We start from the raw sequence: 22818 nt of genomic DNA, 5'->3' as shown, positions 1-22818 counted from the left end.
TGCTGGCAGCCAGAAGAGCTCCCCGGTGCATAAATGCATCCTGCAACATTTGTTTGGTTTTCGGTGGCACTGGGAGGGACGCGCACTCCGCTGAAATAGCGGAGAGCAGATTCTAATTTGGATGGAAAGTATGATGTATGAGTCTTCTGTTGACTGGACCCGCTACCATCACTCAGCAAAGTGATGAATCATTTCAATTTACTTGTATATTCAAAGAGAACTGGGGCCCAGATCTCATCTATTATTTTTTCAGTTTCCCTTTAGTGTCTTGTTTTTATGACTTTCCACAAAATTATACTGTGCCTCAGTTCTGTTTTTTTTGTTGGTGTTGTTTTTTTGTTTTAATAATTACTAATGCTATTCATTCCTCTTTCAGGCTAATTTATAACCTGAAATTAGATTTTTTTCTTCTGTTTTTGGTATGCAAGAGAACTCGACTAAGCACTTCAGAGGAGATTAGGATAAAAACCTGAGTGTCTGACAAAGCTTTGCTTACCGAAGTTCAGAGAGAATGCGTGCGAAATTGCATCCAAACAAGATTAGACAGGATAATGGAATGGTCCCAGATTGGTCAACAGGCCGACAAGACTGGAGATGGAATAGATTTTAAGGAGGGAGAGATGAAGTAACACTTTAAAGGGGGGGGAGAAAAACCCAGCAAATCCGAAGGACATCTGTCAGGTGCAGCAAGGGGGAAATTAACCCAACCGAAATGGGTCCTTCCGTACAAAAAATGTCTGTAATATATGAGTGGTTTCCATGTAAGAGTGTGTGATGGCACTTCTTTATTTATCTCTTTAGACTAGGGAGAATAATGGCAGGTGTAGATCATCATTTTAAGGGGGTGTGCATTGCCTTTTGTCTTGGATGAGACTCGTTCGTCCTCTCTTGAAAAGTGCACTGGGAGCGAGCTGGAATTTAATCACATGAAGCCGTTTTGTTCTGTGCATATATTAAGTCCTGTGGTGAACATAGCTCCCAGGAGCATCTTCCAATTTGAAGTACTCTGCCTTTGCATTGGTGTCTAGTGATGCTATACTTTATTTCAGTTTGTTACAGTGAAAATGCTTGGTTAAATCTGGCTGTATAATTTAGTAATACCCATAATAGTGGGTTAATTTATTATTTTGGGTTTGAAGTGTTAAGGGGTGCAGAGTGCGTACCATGTACACAATTTCTGGACTCCTTAATGTAAGTCATACAGTGTATGTATGTACAGTTTCAGATGTTACTGTATGTGATAACCATAACCGACCTCACTTTGCTGACATTTCCTTATGAAATGAATGAACTCTAAAAATGTAAAATCAAAAATATAGGAAATATGTTTCTTGTGTCAGTATAATAGTATCAATACACAATATAATATATAAGCAATTTCTGGGTTTCATATATAATATGTGTATGTTTATGCTTATCATTTACAACAGATATAGCACTAATGCTTTTCTTCCTCTCTGCTTCTACAGTGGCAAACATCCTATGGAGAGAAGACGGTACATGTTTATATATTAATCTTTATTTATATATCTATCTTTATATTTATATATCCTTATCCTTATCTGGGGATGTGTGATGCAGAGATTTTGGGCCTACAGTATATAAATGATCAATATTTTCCTGGCCATTTTGGCCAATGCAGTGCTTTACATTATAGCACAAATGCACTGAAACAAATTTTACCTTTTCTTTCGAGTTTTGTAAAAATTGGGCTATTTATAGCATGACAATTACAGCTTCAGTGGCACACGTGGCTGCTCAGCACATGTAGGCTGTGCCTCCAGCTTACCAGCTGATACCTAGAAGTGTGGCTTAAGCTATTATTGGCTGGCACCGATTCAACAGGGACATTACCTGCATCCCTACCTATGAGTAGATTATTATTTTTTTGTTCAACAGTTCCTCATTTTTACACTTTTTCATTAGCTAACGTCTGAGTGTATTATAGTCGAGTACATGCTCCTAAAAATAATTATTGTGATCTTTGACAGTATTTAACATGATGCAATTTATTGCCATTAATGTTCCTATTACTAATACTGTTAGGCTCTGAAATGCATGTTGTTCTACAACTGTATGCTACCTTTCTGACAGGGTTTGGAGTTGGGAACATGTTTTACGTCTTTTACGAGGACGGCATCAAAGTGATCCAGCCGGTGGCCTGCGAGATCCAGAGGCACATTAAACCCAGCGAGAAGCTGCTGGGCCTCCAGGTGAGGGGACCGCGCGTACGACGCCACTCAAAACAAGCACACGGCGTCCCGCCGACTCCAACACATCCAGAGGCCATCTCTCAGCCCTGCAATGCTTTTGTCATTAGCGGCGGCGCTACGAAAACAAGCGCGTTGTGATTAGCTTTCAAAGCCCGGGTTTCTGTGGCACGAATCACAATGATGGCGAGTGCAGGATCAAACGTAGCTGAAGTGGCTGCACTGGCTGACTCCTCGGGGGGGGGGAGGGTTATTTGAATGATTCCCACACGGTTTCTCTCCTTCCTCTAGCTCTTTCATTCCAGTCTCATTATTCGGAGCAGATAATAAAATGGAGGACTCCGAGATTGTATTCAAACGACCAATATCTTTAGCTGTGTGTTGTCCCCCATTAGGCAATAGGAACTACGCTCAAGCACAATAGTAAATAGGGTACCATTTTTTTTTTTGTATGATCATATCAAACTGTGCAGCATGCGGTCCTGAAAAATTAGTACTACTATACATTTGCTCATAAAATGTCAATTTGGGTTCAGATTACAGCAATGGCAAAAGTGTTGTATAGCGCAGATGGAAAACCAAGGCTGTGTTGTAATGCAGCTTGGATAATTCACAGGATGGGCCGAGACCACTAATGAATTCTGCTTCAGGTGCTATCCCTGGCATTGAAGAAAAGAGCACCAGAAACATATTTCAAGCTGAGTCATAAAGTCTGCCCAGATTCTGAATTCACAGCACTGCGCTCGGCTAATAGAACTGTAGAATTGGATTGTGAATCAGGTACTTATGTTGCAGGGATGAGTGTGTCTCTAATGCATGTTTTTGTGCATAGCCACAAGTATATATACAAAATTTGGTCTGGACATGATGTAGTGGGGCGGGAAAGTGGCCTCAAATATAGCCGTTGGAAGAAGAGACCAAAAACAAACAAACATTCACAAACGAAGTTTATTCGCTTGTTTAATGATTAAGGGCTGAACACATGCTGGAGAAATACATTTGCATTTTAAGGAGGTTATTATGTACCTGCAGGCTCCTTGGTTCTGTTGCAGTAATGAACACTGCTCAGTCGACCAGTTATGAGCAAACGTTAAACTCAGATGAACTGTGGGGGGCGGGAAGCCAAAGCCTCCTTCATATTTGTTTTAAAAATCATTTAAATGGTAATAATTTTAATGTCATTTTTGTAAATAAATGGAAAAATAATAATATTATGATTATGTCCTGCCTATGTGTAGTATTGTGTCTGTGAGCAGTACACAGGATAATATTAATATGCCCATATTTATTAGCATTATTATATTTTAGGAGGACCTGAAGACAATCCAAGAGACTGGATCAACATGTATATTTATACAAATCTAATATTATTTATTTATTTTAATTTAGGGAGCTCAGCAACCTCTAAAATAAATGAGAAGAAAAATGTTCACACAGAAAAAAGGCAATTAAGCATTCATATAATTGTATTGTATGTCAAATTTAAGGACAAATATGTTTCCATTCATTATAGAAAGAGGGACAAATGTTTGCTGATTTGTCCGTTGTCATGAGCAGCACTGCAAGTACACTTGCAAATAAAATAAACCCACAATTAGATGCACAAACAGTGGAACAAATGAAGTGGACTCACATGTCATCTTCCCTTCCACTTGAGAACTTTGCACATCTTTCCTGGGGGAAATATGCAAATATAAATGACTGCAAGTGTTGAGGGAAAACCTCAAATGTCTCCATTTGCTGCCAAAATGCAGTTCAGCTCAGCTCGGCTTGTGAGGAGACAGATCCTGCTTTGGCCTGATAATTCCTTACAGGAAAATTTCAGATCGCCAGACCGCCATGAATAGAAACATGCGAAGTGTTAAAGCGCATTTCACTGTGCTTTGTTCACGTGGGCATGATCGAACCTGCAAAAATATTTCCGGTGCTTTTGAGTAAAAAAAAAAATAATAATAATTTTAAGAGTTCTTTTTTTACCAGTTTGTGTCCCGTTCTCATTCCTCAGGGGGAGGTTTGCCCGAAATCAGAAGGCGAAGCCGATCAGAAGTGCGTCTGGGCGTCCGCGGTCAACGTCAAGGACAAGTATATTTATGTCGCTCAGCCAACCCTGAACAGGGTGCTTGTCGTAGACGTGCAGTCACAAAAGGCTGTTCAGGTGAGCCGTTTCATTCATTTCTTTTTTGTTCCCTGTGCAAGATGGGCAAAAAATAATTCCTCTTTGTTCCTGCAGGGTATTGTAACACCAGGGACCTTATTGCTACCCCATATTAATTTACATTCATCACAAGCAGAAATAATGCGTACTATTCACCGGAACTTCCATTTGCATGTATTGCTTTAAGGGAACTATGAAAAATGTGCAAACTTTAACACAATATTATAATATGGCTTTATTCACATAATTCATAGTCGTGAGCGAAAGGTATTACATTTAGTATGTGGTGTTTATTGGAGCACCACATACTAGGAAAGAAACAGACACGCTCATAGCCCACTGTGGATTAAACACCTGATCAGACTGCATATCCATCAATCATCTGATCCCAATGACTGAGCATCTTGCTGAGAATCCTTCTGCTTCCCCCAGCAGTTTCAGCTTCAACTCAACCTTTGAATCATCAATTAGAGACCATACAAACGGGTTGCCACCTATTCTGCCACCAGCATAAGTTCAGACGGAGAAAATCCCTGCTATAAATCTGACCCGACCTAAATGCTCAGGTCCTTACTGCGCTCATATCAGCTGAATATAAAAAGAAATGCACATTAACAACCATAACGACAATATTGCACCCAGTAATATAGGCATTAAATTGTACCCAGTTTGTTATTCATCACCCTTTTAAATGGAATGGGGCAAGGAGGCCTGGAATATATAAAGGAATGACTCATTCTTTGTGAGTAGTGGAGAATGGTTGGTTTTTGAAACCGAAATGGCTACTTTCCCCTGATTGGCTGGCAGGTGGGAGAATCTCGGAGTCCTCCAGCTGAAAATGGCTCCTTTCCCTCAGATTGGCAGAAATCGTTGTGTCTCCCGATTGGAAGAGGCCTTTTTCTTTCTGATTGTTGGGAATCAGCAAGCATTCTGATTGGAAAGAAAAAAAAAAAAAGATTCTCTGATTTGAGGGCGTGCGGCATGAGAATCGTTATGCGGCCTAGTTGGAAGCGGTTCTGTGTGACCGACGGGGATGGCCATGTCGGTGTTTCAAGAGGAAGCGCGAGAGCTCCAAGGACACGGTTATTGTGCCAAGCCTTGGCTGATTGCCCCCCCCACCCGAGTGGGGGAGGATCTGGGGGGCTTAGCAGCGAAGCTCTGAGGGTCCCTGGAGTCTCATGGGTCTCAGTGCTCTTTGCTGGCTGTGGTCACACAGCCATTAGTCAGTCATCAGGAGGATTGCTTTCATTATATGTGAGATTAGTTGCTCCTAATAAACCACCTGATCCACTATCTGCTATCTCTTGATAAAAAAAAAATAAGAGTAACCTGCTTATCTGTTTGTTCAGTTACTTGTGAATGTATTTCGAAGCCAGTGCTGTTAGTTAGAGCTTTATTAAGAGCTGGTAAGAGTCCATGGTTATAGTCATATGGTTTATTAGAGCTGGTAAGAGTCTATGGTTAAAGTTATATGGTTCTTGCAAGATTATGACATGTTGCCTGTATTTATGTATCTATGAATTTGTGTATTATTTCATTGTATTGTTTCCAGTCGTGCATATTTGAGTCTGTCACTGCGTAATCCTGTCAGGTAGCTTACCTTAAAACTGGGCACTAAAAATAAACTCAGCAACTGCTTTCTGACATTAAAAAAAATATCAAAGTAAAGTCAAGCAGTTCACAGAGGAAACCAAAGATAGCTAGTGTCAAAAAATGTGTTTTTGAATAGGTAACAGCACCAAAATAGCCCAGTGTGCCAGCATTAGAGTTAAAAGAAATGCATTAGATGACACCTGCACAGCACTGAACATTTTCATTGAAACAACCCCTTTTGCACTGTCCAACCCACATTGACACAAGCGGGTTTATTGCAGATCCCGAAACGACAAAAGCCAGGCAGGGGCACAACTCGCTCACTCATGCCCACCCACCATTTTGCTGCTGTAGTGATAGCGGATGTCACACAATGTTAGAAGTCAGATGTTCTAGTCAATGAAAATTTGTTTTCATTGAGTGATTGACACCATGGGTTCCATCTGATTGTTCAGGCAGTAGTAAACATACAAGCATTCCATACAAAAATTCTGATTGGGTAATATATTTATAGAGCTCTAAATCCAGCTGTTTACATATCCATGCCAGAGCTTTGGGAAGATATTACACTGTGGGTAAATACATTGTTGCCCCTTAAATGACTTTCAGCCATGCTGGTAATATAATAAAAAATAAATAAATGAAAGAAAGTAATAAAATTAACATAAGTTTGAAATCAAAATATCAAACAAAAGCTAATTATATCCCAATCTGTTTCTTATACATTCTATTTGTACAGGGAATATTTATTAAAGAAAAACATACTTTGCAAATATTTTCATTGCTTTTGCTGTTAATTTATGCATGTATGCTTGAAAAAGAAACGCATATAATGGGTCATTTCATGCTAGTGAATCTAGTTGAAACCTTACATAAACCATTTGTTTATACAAATAACTTGCCAAACGCCAGGTCAATCCCAATTTTACCCACCACAGTTTAAGCACACCGAAGTGCTCACTGTTTAATACATTTGTATTTCATTTCAGCAGCTTATGCAGTTTATTTAATCAATTTCATTTTCTTGCGGTAGCAATATATTTTTTATCAATGGCCAAACTGTTGAGCTATGAGGCGTTGATTGATTTAGAGATTCAGGACCACATATGAAAAGTGAAAACAGTGCATCCGCAGTTTGTTTTAACATTTTGTATTGGAATTGTTACCGTTGTTTTTAAACTTATTTATTTTCTATGTAGATTAAGCTGAACATAGGGGTTTCTTCTTCGAGTTCAAGTTATCTTGGCAATAAAATTGCACTTTTTGACAGTTTTATTAGTAGAGCACTGTTAAATTATATGTCAACATTATAGCAATTTCAATTATAGCAATGTCCAAGGTCATTACATTGTATGCCTGCCTTACTTTAATAGTGTACACAAATGAGGCAAGCAACCTATAAAAGTTGAATGCCGTCTGTTTATTGTTATATTATGCAGTACTAGGCATGGCATAAAATGTGTGAGTGCACTTAAAACAGATGCCCCATGAACAAACACTCAGTATGGTGTAGTATGCAAACACCGGTTTCAATCAATGTGGTCTTATTCAGGCAGAAAGTGCTATAATGCTACCCAGTTTAACCAGGCACAAGCTACAGTACATGTATATCCTGTATGATAGCTGCTTTGTAACTCCTTAATCATGATAAAACATACCGTAATATAGCCTGCATTTACACCAAAAATGTGAAATCTTAACGAAATGAGTTTACCTAGAGTAAAGGCCTCTCCCTGGGCTTAGGGAGCACCCAGAAAATCTGATGCTAATATCACAAATCTAACGTAGTAAAACAGTAAAAATGCAGTCTTACTCTGCATGGAAGTTCAGTTTCTTTTTTCTAACAAGATAGGCTGACATTTGTTAATGCAAATTAATAAATAAGGCTAGCAAGATAAAGCCCAAATGAATAAATAAGGCTTGAAAGATGATGTTAGTTGACACAAACAAATAAGGCTAGCAAAATAATGTTAGTTAAATCTGTTGGTCACATAGCATAGTTCTCGCCTAGCACCACAATTATACGTTCTTCACAAGCTACATTCATTCAATTACCACTATAGCAATATTTAACTAGGTTCTCAACTGCAGGACTGGCTATTTCATGTGAAATCACATTAACATTGTTTAATCTCCTAAACAATGACAATTTAGTAATAGAAAAATCGCAGATATGAAATCCATAACACATTTTCCAAGGGCTTGAGAAATGGAGACAAGTTAAAAATCGGTTTAATTTTCCAGAAGAAAATAATTGCTTTGTTTGTTTAGCTGTGTGTGAAACCAAGGTACATCTTCATCATAATTATGTGTCAGTACACAGTCAATGCTCAAAAAGAGAAGATCTACTTTCTTGTCACATGTGATTCATGTGCCATTGTAACTAGAATATGCTGTCCTGATGGAAATAATTTCTGATACAAATAAGCTCAAGTAAGGATGCCATTTTTTGCTGTCACAATTTATTTGTCAAAATCAAATAAAAACTGGAGCTATATCTATGTAATCATAGTTTTTTTTCTGGTTTGAAGGATCTTTCAGTTGGGGTAGTATCACAGTTATGGAACTGCGATTGTATCCCAAATGTTGGGAATTGATTCCCAGCTGGGGCTGAGTCTCTGTATCCTTGAGCATACGTACTTTACCTGAACCTCTTCAGAAATATCCAGCTGTGTAAATGGACTGCATGTAAAAAAAATGTAATCTTTGCAAGTTGCTCTAAGAAATGCTGAGCTACAATGTCGATGCAACATCAAACGGTGTGCCCAAAGATGGTGATAAAAAAAGTGTAAGATGTTCGTGACTTTGTGATTGAAGGTTGTGAAGACGGATCCTGTACCGGTGAAGCTGCACTATGACAAATCCCACGATCAGGTGTGGGTCCTCAGCTGGGGCGATGTGGAGAAGAATACGCCCACACTCCAGGTAAATAAAATAAAAATAAAATAAAATAACATAAAATGGTGCCTGAACATCAGGTAAAGACACCCACACTTCAGGCAATCACAGTGTACATTAAGACTGTCTGCTATAACCTATACCCTTACTCGCTGTTATCATACAATGCGCAAAACAACCCTGTACACTGTGTTTATGAAAACACAAACTAGCCAGCAGTTTAAGAAGGTACTGTGCAGCAGTGAAATAGCTAGAGGAAGGACAACGAGAGAACAGTTAAATAATTTGTCCGTTATAATTAACTTAAAGGCTATATTTGTTCCTAACAATCTGTGAACTTATCTGGTGAAAATTGCACTCATGCCATTAATTTGATCCTAATTAATCAATGTCATTAGCAAAAGATGATGCAATTTTAAAAACTTCAACAGTGCCTGTTAGAGGTGTAGATAGTTCACCATGAGGTTCACCTTGTTGAACATGTATTTGGTAATCACTGAACAAAGACAGCCTCGTCCAAACAACAGGTAAGCACACCCACACGTGGGGCCATTTTTATCGATTCATTGGTCTATTTTTATTTATCCTTTAACGGCTGAGTGTCGTTGAGATTTAGGATCTAATCTGCAAGAGAAACCTACCCAAGAAACCACGGGCCTCGATCACGAAGCAGGCTAAGTGGGTTAGCCAGCTAACTTTAGGCTTAATCCTGAGTTTCTTGTATCACAAATGTCTCTCTTTTGATTGGGCTGATTTGCCATGTTGACTTTTGATGTGGAGCTAACCTGCTCCAGAGGCTAATGTTTAGCTTGGTCAATGCATGACTTTTGGAAAATTGCTAGGCCAAATGACACTCACAAGTGTCACAATGCGAGCATTATGGGTTAAATGAACTGCATTTTGCATCAAGCCTTTGAGGGTATCATTGTATGCATTTCAACATGCAGCTGACACTATTCAAGGCAAATTCAGTTACATTGTCGAAATCAACCTCAAAGTTCAGCCGGCATTGTTTGACGCTATCCACCACTGAGCACTAATCTACGGTATGAAGGTACAGTGTCGGCATGAATAAACTCCTAAATCAGTTGTAATTGATTTTCCTCACAGAATAGAACGTGAAAAGCATAATAGTCTGTGCCATCTGTTGACTTCGCCGTGACCATCTTTTCTTCCCCCCCCCCCCGAGTCAGCAGCCAGGCAAAGCCGTGACTGTTTGCAGGGAAATTCCCTGCCATTTCTCACATGCCAATTTAAAAATGCTCAAATTACGGGTTGTGAGATTTTTCAAGTGGAATGTTTGCACTCAAAAACGCATCCATCAAATCTCGGTTGACTGCAGACTGCTGCTCAATTCTTTCTTTCTTTTTTTTTAACTGACAGAGCATGCCTCCTCATTGTTTGTTTCAGACCGCGATTGCTGTTTATCGCCTTTATGGATTCACTGTAAACTGCACAATTCATATTGACTGAATATATGTCCATTTGTGTTCAGTGTACCAGGAGAGTACTGTTGCACCCGGACACCTGGGCTTTTGTGTGTTTTTTTCCCCCCCATCCTTGCCGCATATATTCCCCTCACCCAGTTTATTTTATTATGTCAAATAATTGATGTTATGAAGGAGCACAATTGATCACTAACTGTGTTAGTCAGGAGACTATGACAGCCCACGTGCCCCAGTCATATAAATCACAACACACAAATGTAACAATATCCACATTACATCTACATCCACTTCTCATGTACCTATAGCCACTATAGTAATCACATCAGAGGAAGCCATAGCCACCGTGGTAGTTATTCCCACGCTTCTGTTAATTTGTTTATATGAATTTCCCAATATGCAGTTATAGCAATTGAACAAAAAAAAAAAAAACTCAGGGTTCCAGGTAAGTACAGTTTAATTGAGATAATTGTGAACATTTTTTTTAAATTGTCATATCGTTTAAAGTACCCATAATTTTTTTTATTTTTAATTAAGCACCATTGCAAGTTGAAATCTCTGGTGCCGATAGTGACAGAATAAATTGCTGCTGACAGTGATTCTGTCGAGGTGAGGAACATTTTGCTCCCCTGGCCTGGAAACAAGGACCTTGCAGGCACCAAACTCACAGTCAGCCTGCGGCAAGGTAGTGTTTCTCCTGCGCTGGCAAACCAACAGTGCAATCAAGAACACGGCTCAGGATCTGGCTGCGAGTCACATGACTGTGGCGGGGCATCGATGCGGAGCCGCATTGGTTCTGTTTGACATTCAGCTGGTAAAACCGCCTCATCAGCCGAGTCCAGCCAGGGAAATGAGTCGGGTTCATGACCAGCAATTTAGGACATTGTCATCAGTATTAAATATCAATACACTGTGTAACACCTGCAAAAAATAAATAAATAAAGAATAAAATGTGCGCATAGTAATGGTCGCAAATTTCTTTAGAGTTTGTGTGCTGCCAGACGGCTTTCCAGCCTTCTGGCCCAGTAATTAAGAACCCCCCCCCCAGCGTGTCAGAACCAGCTTAAGTTATGAAATGGCATAATGAACTGAATTATTCATGGGCTCGCGTTGAATGGATCATCCTCTCCTCTCCGCAGGTGATCAATCAGGCCAGCGGGAGCACGTCCCATCACACCATCCATACCCCGCCAGTTGGCAGGCAGTTTGATAGGGCGGATGATTTCTTCATCCCAGCTGCGACCCTCATCATTAATCACATCAGGTGAGTCGTGAGAAGGGCGGCGTTTAAACTCCACCGACGTCCCCCCCCCCGCCCCGCCGCCCGTCCCCCTCCCCCTCCCCCGACACGTGTCGTTCGGACGGGGTAGACCGGCGTTCGATCCGTCCTTCAGCCACAAAAGCCAACGGGCACGCGGGAAAGACGAGCGCATCGATTTCACCCGACGCCCTGACGGCGCGCCGACATTTTTACGCATCCAGCGAGTGGGACGGCTTTTCGGGCGGGGTGCTGCCGGTCAAGAAGCGGTTAATCCTCCGCAGGTGCGAGCCATTAAAAAAAAAAAAAAAAAACAGAAGAAGAGTTTTTCCTGGAGTTTTTTTTCTTGATTGATTGATTAGCCTTCTCCTTATCAAATATGCTCAGTATTACCACTCTGCTGTGCTTATCTTCGGTGTCCCTGTCAACTAAAGCAGCTTTATATACCAAATACAAATGTTTGGGTGATATTTTTTTCCCTCCATTATCAACATGGATGAATGTAGGCTGTAATAAATAGATAAACATAACCCGCCGGTAGATGTATTCAGCTGCTGTCTGCTTAGTACAGATATCGAGTTGAATGCCCGAAATTTATGATTACTTCCCATAAAAGACTCTAGAAAAATGTATGCACCATAATTCGGTTTGACAGATTTTCCGTCTACACTAAATACAAATTAACATTATGAAAATTCTTTCTGACAAAATAGCTTTTAGGAAGTTTTGGAGGCAAATTGAGTTGGTGTGGTGAGGAGTCGTAACGAGAATCAAATTTGTGGAATGTTCCATGGAAAAAAAAACAGAAGAGCAGATGCTTATTTTACCAATATGAGGCGGCTTGACATTGCGAATTGCTTGTGACTGCTGTCAGATAAATTCCGTCTTGTGTGCGATGCACTAGTCTCCAAAGCGACGAAGCTGCCACTCACCCTGTCAGAGGGCAGTCTAAAAACGCAACGTCGTTTCAAATGCAATGCGCTGTCATTTTCAACACAACACACGTGGTCATTACTGTAGCAGAGCTACAGGAAGTTACATCATGGTCACAACAATCAAAGCTGGCTTTTTCTGTTGTGTACAATACAAATAAATTGCAGGCGCTTGTCCTGTCAGGAGGCATAGAGATCTGTCCAGCTTAAACACTCAGCCATGGTACAATGATTCACATTCCCCACAGTCAAGAGCATGAGCATCTTATTGGCTGCAATGTGGCCTGAGGAGAAACAGTTGGGCTGGTTCACCAGGTCAGATGACTATCCGAACTGGAGTGTGCCTGTGGCTGCTGTGAATAGGCACATCCTTTGGTGCAGAGGGCTGATTGACAGTGTCAGTCTTCACTCTCCCAAATGGACTGGGGGTGATGCCCCAGTGGCATAAGCTTAGAGTCAGATCCACAGTACTTCACTGTTCAAAGAAACAGAGGACTGTGAGACTCGGGCACTCCAGAAAAAGCATTAGTGTTAAACATCCATCTCTCACCATTACATAGCGCTGCAATTTTATACTCTACAGTACAAATGCTTTTATTTACCTTCGTTTTTTTCATGTATTCCAGGAAAAAGCCATAATGACGGAAGCTGTTTCGAAGCAGGATAAGGCAGTGTGGTTTGGTGCTAGTCATCAACACTACACATTACACATTTCTCAGGTGTTATTGGGGCAAACCACCACAGCAATACCAAATTTTCCACTGGCAGAAGTTAATCCCTTCATTCTTCCAGGTTGACAGATCTATGCCACCTTTTCATTTAATCACATGCTAATGAGCGCTCGAAATCCGCGCTCAGGCCGTATTTAATAATTGCGCGCACCGTGAGCCCAGTAATCGGTTTCCACATTTTCGGAGGTGGAAGTTCCCAGTGGAGAGCGGAGCCTTTGATCAGGAGCTCCCCTGCGTTTGACATCTGGGTCAGGCCTGTCTGTTTCCGCGCGTCACCCTCGCTCCCCGCCCCGCCTCTCCGCTGGCGCCGGGCGTAAACCCTAGCGGGGTCTCCCCGTCGAGCGTTATCGGCATCGTAACGGAACGGCTCGGGGAGGGCGCGGCTCGGCGCTACGCGCGGCCGCCCACGCAGACGATCCTTTCCCGGCCCTCTCCGGGGCGAGGCAGCGCCGGAGACGCGGGGTCCGTCGACGTTTCGGAGCGCCAGCTGTAATCCCACAAGACTTCAGAAGACACAATTTACGCTGCCATGTTTTGGACTGGGATTATTGCTTGACGGGTCGAAATATTGTTATTTTACATTTTGATTGATTTATTTTGCGTGCAATTTTGTTGCCGTTTTTTTTTTTTCTTTTTCTTAAAGCCGAACAACGAATTTCTGCTGCACGTGATTTTAGCTCGGATATCAAGCGGAGGTACAGTTAGGGGGGAAAAAAGGGACACATCAAGCTGAAATCACTTAACAGAATGTGGGGCCACCCCATGTGTGTGTGTGAAGCCATGCCCCACGGAGTCTGTCAGCTCCTAGAATTCTGCAGCAGCAATGTGACCTCATTCTTTCATGAGTAGAATCAATTCACACATAGCAGATGGAGGTAGAAAACAGTGTCTCAGGTGTCATGCCAGGGCATCCCATGAATGCTTGTTTGAGTTCATATCTGGTGAGAAAGCACTGTCATATACATAAAGTCTTTGTCAAGTTGTTCAGTCTGCTGGAGGACTGCTCATGGTCTGTGGAGGGGGATAGTTATCCTGAAATGCACACATTTGGAAGGAACCTCGCTCTTTAAGGGTATTAGTGCACGTAAAACAAGCTACAGAAACAACCGGAACCTTTCGATTTTCATTTGTACATTACGCGTAAGAAGTAAAATCCATATTGTCAGTTTCAAAATTATGTTCTTCCCAGATTGGTGAGTTGGGCACTCACCATTAACTTACCGGCAATGGTTGTGACATTGCATGTTTTCCTTATACCAGGAAGATGTTGACATGGTATCCCAAAAACAGTTTTTTGTGTCCCCCCACACAAAAATTGTGGGTTGAAAAATGTGAAAATTAGATTGTTGGGTATAATTACCGTTTCCCACAATGTGGTGATTCCAACAGCACAATGTATTATGTTGCCTACTGTATGTCATGCTGTTGACTTTAGTGCATGCAGAACATTCTGGGGATAATATATAACAAGGATGTAGTATTTATCTCTGCAAACATGCTGAAATTCATTTAAGTGCTTAAAGCTGTGGTTATCTGAATTAGAAGTACTTCTGAGGCTAAATTTGGACATGTGAGCAGAACCCTTGGGTGTCTGTTTGCATTCTGCATTGCTGAAAACAGTCTGCCTGGAATACCTAAAGCAGAACTCAAATCACTGCAGATCACAGCCAAGACATAAAACTACTGTAATAATAAGAAAGACTTGAGCATGGATTCCTTAAAGCCTCATTGGGTGCTAGAAGGGACTTCAGGGGGATTTGCTGTCAGTCTTCAGCAGTAAGAAACAGGTTTTAAAGTAGGTTATGCAATAACCAGAAATAAATTGCTCCTTGGCATTCCAGGAATAAAAATAAAAATGTTGCATATCTCATGAAGCTGTTTTCTCCTGTTCCGTTGTGGAACCATTTATATTATTTAAAATGCTTCCACAACAGAACAAAATGAAAAATTATCATAATATGAAATGATTACTTACCATGCACTGTATAAGAATGGATTTAGTTTTTTTTTAACCATTGATTCATGTGGTCCTCTTGTCTAAAATGCAGATAAAATCATTAGGCCATAGAATATTCAGGAGTAATCATTTGTATTTTCAAGCGTAGCTAAAAATAGTTAATTTCACAATCTGTCAATGGAAGCAAGTATATTTCCGCAGCTTCATTGTTTGAAATCAATGAAACCATTGAAATTCTTCATTTTGTGGTTCCCCTTGGTTTGCCTGGCTGCGCATACACTGCAGTGAGTTCTGCAGAACAACCTTTGGTCATGTATCCAGACTGCATGATAGATAATTTTCCAAATTCAGGACTTTGCACAAGCCAGGTTTGTGCAAACTAAATTCTTTTCTCACAGTCACCATGATTCATGGATTCTTTTGCATTTGTTTGTGTGTTTCCATCAAGTGTAAGCTTCTTGTAAACACTGTTCCAATCAGATTAGTGGGAATAGGGAAAAGGGAAATTTAGTCTGAGTAAATGTTTAAATTTGTTGAACAGCTGTGCCTCAACAGGAAAAATAAGTAGCCTGCATTTTCATTTGCTTATTAACTGAATGGCACACTGCAAACCATATTCTTATTGATTTTTCATGAGGAACACGTTTCTCATCAAACCACAACTGAAAAAAAAAAAAACTATTAGAAAAACCTATTAAAGGCAGCACCACCTCTAGCACACAATCGCATACCGTGTATTGGAAATGGTAAAAGCAAACACAACATGTTCTAAGTAATGAACACCAATATGTTCCTTTGATATTCCAATAAGCAGCATCACAGTGTACACATAATCCACCAACTGAACACAGAAATTGGAGTAAACCTCACAGATTTATTAGCATTCTGCGCATGGTAAGCAGATGTAATAGAGCAAGAAAAATGTGCATCAGTATTTTGGCATGTCAATTTATTCTCTCGGGGGCAGACTGCACATATAGCATATATCTAGCAGAGCCCTTAGTGCCATTAAAACTTTATAGTTTAATTTAGTAGCAAGCTCCATCACTCGCATACTGTAATCCCCCAATAGCTACCAGCCCGTATGTTCCCCACTACTTAGCGAAGCTGAGCTCTTGCAAGTGTGCCGAGGCAGTGCGAGGCAGGGTCAGCTCCACCGTCACCTCACGCTCCGAGCCCCCTCTCATCTCCTCTCTCTTCCACTCAGGCTCTCCAGGTTTGTTTTATAATCTCTGCGCATTCCACTTCTGAAGCACTCCCCTCTCTCCTTTCTCCATCCTCCCTCTCTCTTACTCTCTCTCGCCCAGATTCTGTTTTTCCTCCGTCCTCCCGTCTGGCCTCTCTCCGTCCTTCCCCGTTACGGCCAGGCTGCCATCAGATCCCGCGTTTTTCATCTTTTCCGCCACCGCACTTCGCTCGTTTCGGTTCGGCGCATCAAACGCCGCATTTCAAAAGCACCTCTTTGTACATGTTAGGAGTGTTTCTCTGAGCCGATGGGCACACACTCACACGTCGACTCGCTCTTTTACATATATTCAGCCTGTCTACATGGCCCCTGGCCATATCTCAGCAGTTCCAGTGGGGCTGTCATTTGTCAAAGCTGTTATGTGTGGCCCCTACGACCTAGACCCCCCACTAAATGCACAACAGAGAGATTACAATGAGCTCTCTAAAAATAGTGACTTCAGTCTGCATGGGTTCAAAATGAAATAATCCTAATCATAATCAAATTCAAAGATTAAAAATTGCATTATATATGACCAAGGGTATTTGTATCACAGCCCATCTCCATAAATCAGCCCTTTTATATGTACTCTTTCAGAAAATGCGAGAAAGAAATTTAATGTATTCTGATGCTCTTTGCCTTGCTGAAAATGAATAAGGAAGTTGATAAAGAAGTGGTTCATCACCCTGTTGATAATAAATGTGACCATAATTGATTTCATGGAATTAAATATTGTTCATCTAAGGAGCACTACAAATTCAGTGCATTTGACTTGGCCTAACAATAAAACCCATCCCGAAGCATGGATCGATGTGGCCATCCGTAAACAGGATGGGGCTGTTGTCCTTCACATAATCAATCTCCCTGCATTAATCAGCAGTAGGACATTTAATTCCTCCTTTCAGCCGGTACAAATAGGCCCTTCAAAAGAAGTATGGCCAAAAACATTCTGACGTGCACAGATTTAACGGTCCGTAAAGCAGAGCGCAAGCCTTGGCTGACTTGAAAATTCAAGAACAAATGATTCAGAAGGGGCCTAATTATTTAATTTGAATAATCAGAATGTTTAATCAAGAATCATCAGGAATGTATTTTTGCTGGATGCTGTTAAGGTTTGTAATTGCATTAAGTTTTTCACATGTACTTATAAAAGCCCTTTTTTATTTTGTAATTACACTGACTGCACTCATCTCAAAATGCATTTACAAGACCATAATAACTGAGAGACTTTGATGCTTATGAAATTGGAGTCGGTTTAAGGAATATGTAATATTGCTTGCAATTCAGTGTTTTTTTTTTTTGCAGAACTGTCATGTACGAAAGTTTTATGGTACCTTTTTTTAATAAATTAAATGAATTGTAATTCACGCTCTGATTTCTTGCGATGAACTTTCAAATTCCCAGCTAGTTTACAGTTAGTTTCTTCAATGGGTATGCTATTTTCCATAAACATTTTGAGGGAATTTCAAATAAGTGTTTTCATTAATGTTTCACATTGATCCTTCCTTTAATTTATTACAGTATGCAATGATTAAGTATGAACAATTTGCAGTTACCAAAAGTAACTTGATTATTTTAAATTGTATTTTTTTGTGTGTGTAATTACTCTGTAAAGTTACTGATTGTCTACAGTTATTTATACATGGATAATATTTAAATGGGTGGCCAAATCCAAGAAACACTAAGTTCAGACTGACAGATCAGCTTTATCTTTTTCAGTATGTACAACAGACTGCCGAATAGATTCTCTTCGTCTTCATGCAATATTACACAAAACAAACTGAGGAGAATGCCTGAACTATCGCTTTCTTTTCTTGACAGGTTCGGATTAATTTTTCATAAGGACGAGCCAGTGCTTCACAAAATCGACCTGGAGACAACGTCGTACGTGAAGAACATCAGCCTGAAGGACTACAACTGTATACCAAAGTCCCTGGCCTACACCCACCTGGGGGGGTACTACTTCGTCAGCTGCAGGCCTGACGCGGATGGAAACGCGCAGCCCCAGCTGATAGTGGACGGCGTGACGGACTCCGTGATCGGGCGCAACGGAGACGTCACCGGGACCCCGTACGTGTCCCCGGACGGGCACTACCTGGTCAGCGTCGACGACGAGGACGGCTTGATGAGGATCCAGTCCGTCACGGTCCGGGGCGAGGTCCGCGAGCCCTTCGACATCCACACCAACCTGCACATCTCCGACGTGGCTTTCCAGAGCTCCTTCACGCAGGCCCACCAGTACAACGCGCTGGCCAGCTCGGGCCTGCAGACCGACGTCCTGTACGTGGAGCTGGACACCGGCACCGTCAAGATGATCAAGAGCCTGAAAGAGCCAATGAGAACAGCCGAGTGGCGCTGGGGCCCAAAGAACCGCGTCATCGTGGACAGCGGGCTGTTCGGCCAGTTCCTGATGACCCCCTCCAGGGAGTCCGTGTTCGTTTTGGACGGGCGTCTGAACAAGCTCAACTGCGAATTAACTGATGTCCCGAAAGGTAACACCGTTGTGTGGGTGGGAGAGGTGTAATGTTCGGATCTGCACGCCATTGTACTGAATTTGATCATAAAATGTACACCCTCTATACCTTGTTCAGAGTGTAAACTAAAAGCAAGAAAGAAACCAAATCACCTGTTCCAAACTTGTATCGGATGTTGGGCCTTCATCCAAAATTAGAGCAAGCAATGTTTTTTTTTAGTGTGTATATTGTCAATATTTCTGAAGGTTCTGCAGCTTTTTCTAAAACAATAAATAAATAATCGGGTTCTCTGATAGATACAAAGAGAAACAATTTATCTCCAGTTGCAGAGAAGTTTTACTACCAGAATGAAACCTATTCAATGTGCAGCTGCCATTTTTGGCAGTAGAAGCAGGAAAAGAGTTTGAGCTTTTTACATTTGGCATCTTCACTGCACTGTTGCACTGTTAACCTTGCATTTGTGCCTTGAAGGAAAACAGATTCAAGACCAGGAGTGCAGTGTAATTAATCCCATTGTGATTGGATATTAGACTTAACCTTCCTTTGTGGTCAGAGGCTTCGAATCCATGCTTGTGAAATGTTTAATGACAGGCAAATCCCCTTTTGACTAATTAGCAGCTTCGCTATTGCTTTTTTTCTCCTTTAAAATACGAGTTAAGATGTTTGCGATGACTGTATTTAACAAATCCCCTGAATTGTGTTGTTATACATTATATAGAGGGAGCCATTTGAATATTCTCCAGTTAATAATAGAAGCAGTGAAAATGTGCTATTGGAAAATAATTAATTTCTGAAGAATTAATCTACTACAGGTGAGGTAGAAATGTGCGGGTTATATTCATATTGCGAACAAACTGATCTTGATTGAATAATGTGTGTAGTCCTATAATGAGGTGTGGTTTATGGTATAAAGTGTAGCTGTTGACATAGTCGTTTTTTGTTGTTGTTGTTGCTATTTTGCTATTTATATTCAGCAAATCGAGACACAACGTGGGCATAGGTACAGCTGAAACAAATACACGATTTGCACATTTGCTAAGGGTAATGGGGTGTATTAACTGAGAATTAGTCAGTGGGTAATAATCTCTCGTGTTAGCCTGGATGCTAAATGGAGCTTAGTGTAGGCTGACACTCTTGAAGGATTTTGTGGAAAAAAAGACCAGAGAAGGTCACTTGATGTTAGACAAAGATTGGAGGGCACTGTAAAAGATTCAATTCTTCTTTCCAAATATCTTTTGGACTTGGTCAAGCACAAACTCGTGCTTTTATTTTTTTTAATTTTTTTTTTTTTAGATGAACTCTCCCTGGATGGACATATTCTATGCATTTTCATTCTTAAACCCTATTTTAGGGCATTTGGGGAATGGACCTGTAAAAATTTCACTTTTTAATTTGGGTTGGACAGACCCGATTGAATCAAACGGCAATGTGCTTTGGCCTTGGTCTAACAGAGCCTTGGGTAACGGATCTGAGCAAATGAAGAAGCCGCAGCATCGGCAACCGCTACACTAGTGAAAACTGTCACACCAAACGAGCGTAAAACTGTATTGTACACGTACGTAGCATTTGCTCAAATTGGTTACACGAGAAAAAGCACCTTTGCAGTTGGTCGGAATGGAGGCCAAAGCCCAGCTAAACGTCTGAATATTTAATAGATTTTATATTTTTTGATTTCATGTATCTTATTGGCCTTTCAACTTGTGTAAGGCAATCATTCAAAAAATGTTATTCTTATATAAAAGGTTAATTTCATAAAGAATGTACCCCCTCAATGCCTACTGTACTTCTACTTGTTTTTCTTTATTTCTTTCTTTCGGTCTCCCTGGTTTCATTATGTACATAGCAGCCATTACTGGTCTGTAGGATGTATTGTAGTTAATAGAAATATGTTTTTAAGGGCTCAGTTTACAATTCTTAGAAACTGAACCCGCTTTATTTTAAAATGAAATAACACCAACACTCCAAATATTACCAAGTACAGTGTGATGTCACATAAAACATTTCCATATGCATCTAGTCATGTATTTCAATTCATGTGGTAGTTATTTATGTAGAAAAATGCTTGACATTGACAGAATAATAAAAGCCTATTCCTGGGAAAATGGTCTGTGGTATCTCTATTACTTTGCATAGGCGCTGATAACACTGTGGCTTTGTCCTCTGGGCTTTGTTGGGATTGACATTTATTCTGCAGCACTGGCACCAGAATAAAGCAACAATTGTATTTAAAAAGGACTTATTGATCAATCAACCTTTATTACCGGGTATTTTACAGCAAAGCAATGCTGTGCCTAGTCTCAGTGTATTTGCATATAAGTGGTGTGTGCGCGCATGTGGGAGGGTGTTTGTGAAACAAAAATGAAATCGTAGAGCAGTGCCACAATGAAAAGCAGCATTTTCAGCTCTATCAACCCCTCCTTCTCAAAAAAGAAAAAAAAAAAAACATAGCTTTTGTCTCTGATTACATATAAATGCCTTTATCAAAACCAAAATAAAATCAACTGAAATCCACTGTGTTAAAAGGGGTGTGTCTGCTGTGAGGTCAGTGGATAGCACTGGCCGTTTGTATGTTCTCCCCGTGTCCACAGGGGTTTCTTTTGGGTATTACATTTTCCACAGCCCAAAGACATGCAGGTTAAGGTAATTTATTCATATTATTTATTTATTTGGGAGGGGTTAACAGGTCATTGCTATAAAAGAGCGTGCATGCTCAGTCAACCTACCCTATGTAAATAAACACTAATGATAATAACAAAATGACAATGATACATTCGGAAAAAAAGAGCATTCGTTCCACAAAATTTTTCCAAAGTTCCTTAGGGCAAAACAGAATGGATTTATGACTTGGATTCTTTATTTGGTCTTGGAATTAATTGTTTATGGTTCCAGCCAGAGTAATTGGTCATGTTGTTCTTGTATGTAGCCTATATATTTGGTACTCTAACTTTAACAGGGCTCAGCAGTACTTGTCATACACTTTCCAAATACCAAAAGATAATGTCAGGATGTGGCCTGACTTTGCACATACCTCTAGTATACAGCAATGCAATGATTAAATAATATACCGAGTTTCCCTGATGATGGAAATCAGCCATTAATGATACAGTTCAACTTGTTAACAAACAGGTTGACATTGACCAAGGCACAATGCTGAGGTGGGTGGGATGCAATGTAAAATTAATATTTAATTCCGTTTTTTTTTGTTGTTGCCTCGTTTCACTGCCTAGTCCTTCCAGCTGCTCCCTGAAATACACCCATCAAAGTCAGTCAGGGAGAAGCTGCACCTTCCCACTGTAATCACATAAGGCGCTTTAAAAAGCGGTCGGCTTGTGTTCCCGCGGATTAGCTTCCCCTTGTTTTAGCCGCCGCCTATAAAAGGTTTGGTTGTCTTGAAGCGTAGTGGAAGATCAATTTTATTGATAAAGACTGGAAGAGCGAGCCAGCTGAGGCCCTCAAAATGCCATTCACACAGGCTGTAATTCCAGTAGAAAGCACTACAGTATCTTTTTGCAACCAATAAAAGATTTCAACTGTTAAACTTCTGGTCACAGAGGTAAAGTATTATAGCTTATTTTGGGCCCTACCTGGTTGGAAATGGTTAGAGAAAAACAGTTATTTTAAGGCCTAAAAACACACACACACACACACACGCACACGCACACGCACACGCATCTACCAGGGCTTGTTTGTCAATTGGAGAGGCAAGGACTGGGTCTGTTTTGGGGTCTTTGATCTGAAAAGCAATACAAGTTGCTGCAAACAGGTAGCTAAAAATGTATGGCAGTGAAATCATCACACTTACCATGATATATGTATACTTCATGTTGTATACATGCATTATGTATACAGTAATTATGATAATGATATATCGATTGAATTGAGAAAGCAGGGCTCCACATGATACTACAGAAACCATGGTAGAACTGATATAAATTAATAG

The 22818-nt window shown here is 40.6% G+C and overlaps 1 protein-coding gene across 3 annotated transcripts in view; it reads left to right on the top strand.

The window, feature by feature from the left end:
• Nucleotides 1-20982, top strand: part of LOC135259816 (follistatin-related protein 5-like) — a 113909-nt gene extending 92927 nt beyond the window's left edge. For all 3 annotated transcript variants that reach the window (XM_064344581.1, XM_064344580.1, XM_064344579.1), the window contains exons 11-16: nt 1470-1496; nt 2095-2213; nt 4216-4365; nt 8776-8883; nt 11441-11565; nt 18226-20982. In XM_064344581.1, the coding sequence (XP_064200651.1) occupies nt 1470-1496; nt 2095-2213; nt 4216-4365; nt 8776-8883; nt 11441-11565; nt 18226-18928 (1232 nt within the window). In that variant the 3' untranslated portion in view covers nt 18929-20982. The remainder of the gene's footprint in view (nt 1-1469; nt 1497-2094; nt 2214-4215; nt 4366-8775; nt 8884-11440; nt 11566-18225) is intronic.
• Nucleotides 20983-22818: the final 1836 nt, after the last annotated feature.

This window comes from Anguilla rostrata, chromosome 7, assembly GCF_018555375.3.
Source record: "Anguilla rostrata isolate EN2019 chromosome 7, ASM1855537v3, whole genome shotgun sequence".
Taxonomy (NCBI): domain Eukaryota; kingdom Metazoa; phylum Chordata; class Actinopteri; order Anguilliformes; family Anguillidae; genus Anguilla; species Anguilla rostrata.
This window is presented reverse-complemented; position numbering and strand designations above follow the sequence as displayed.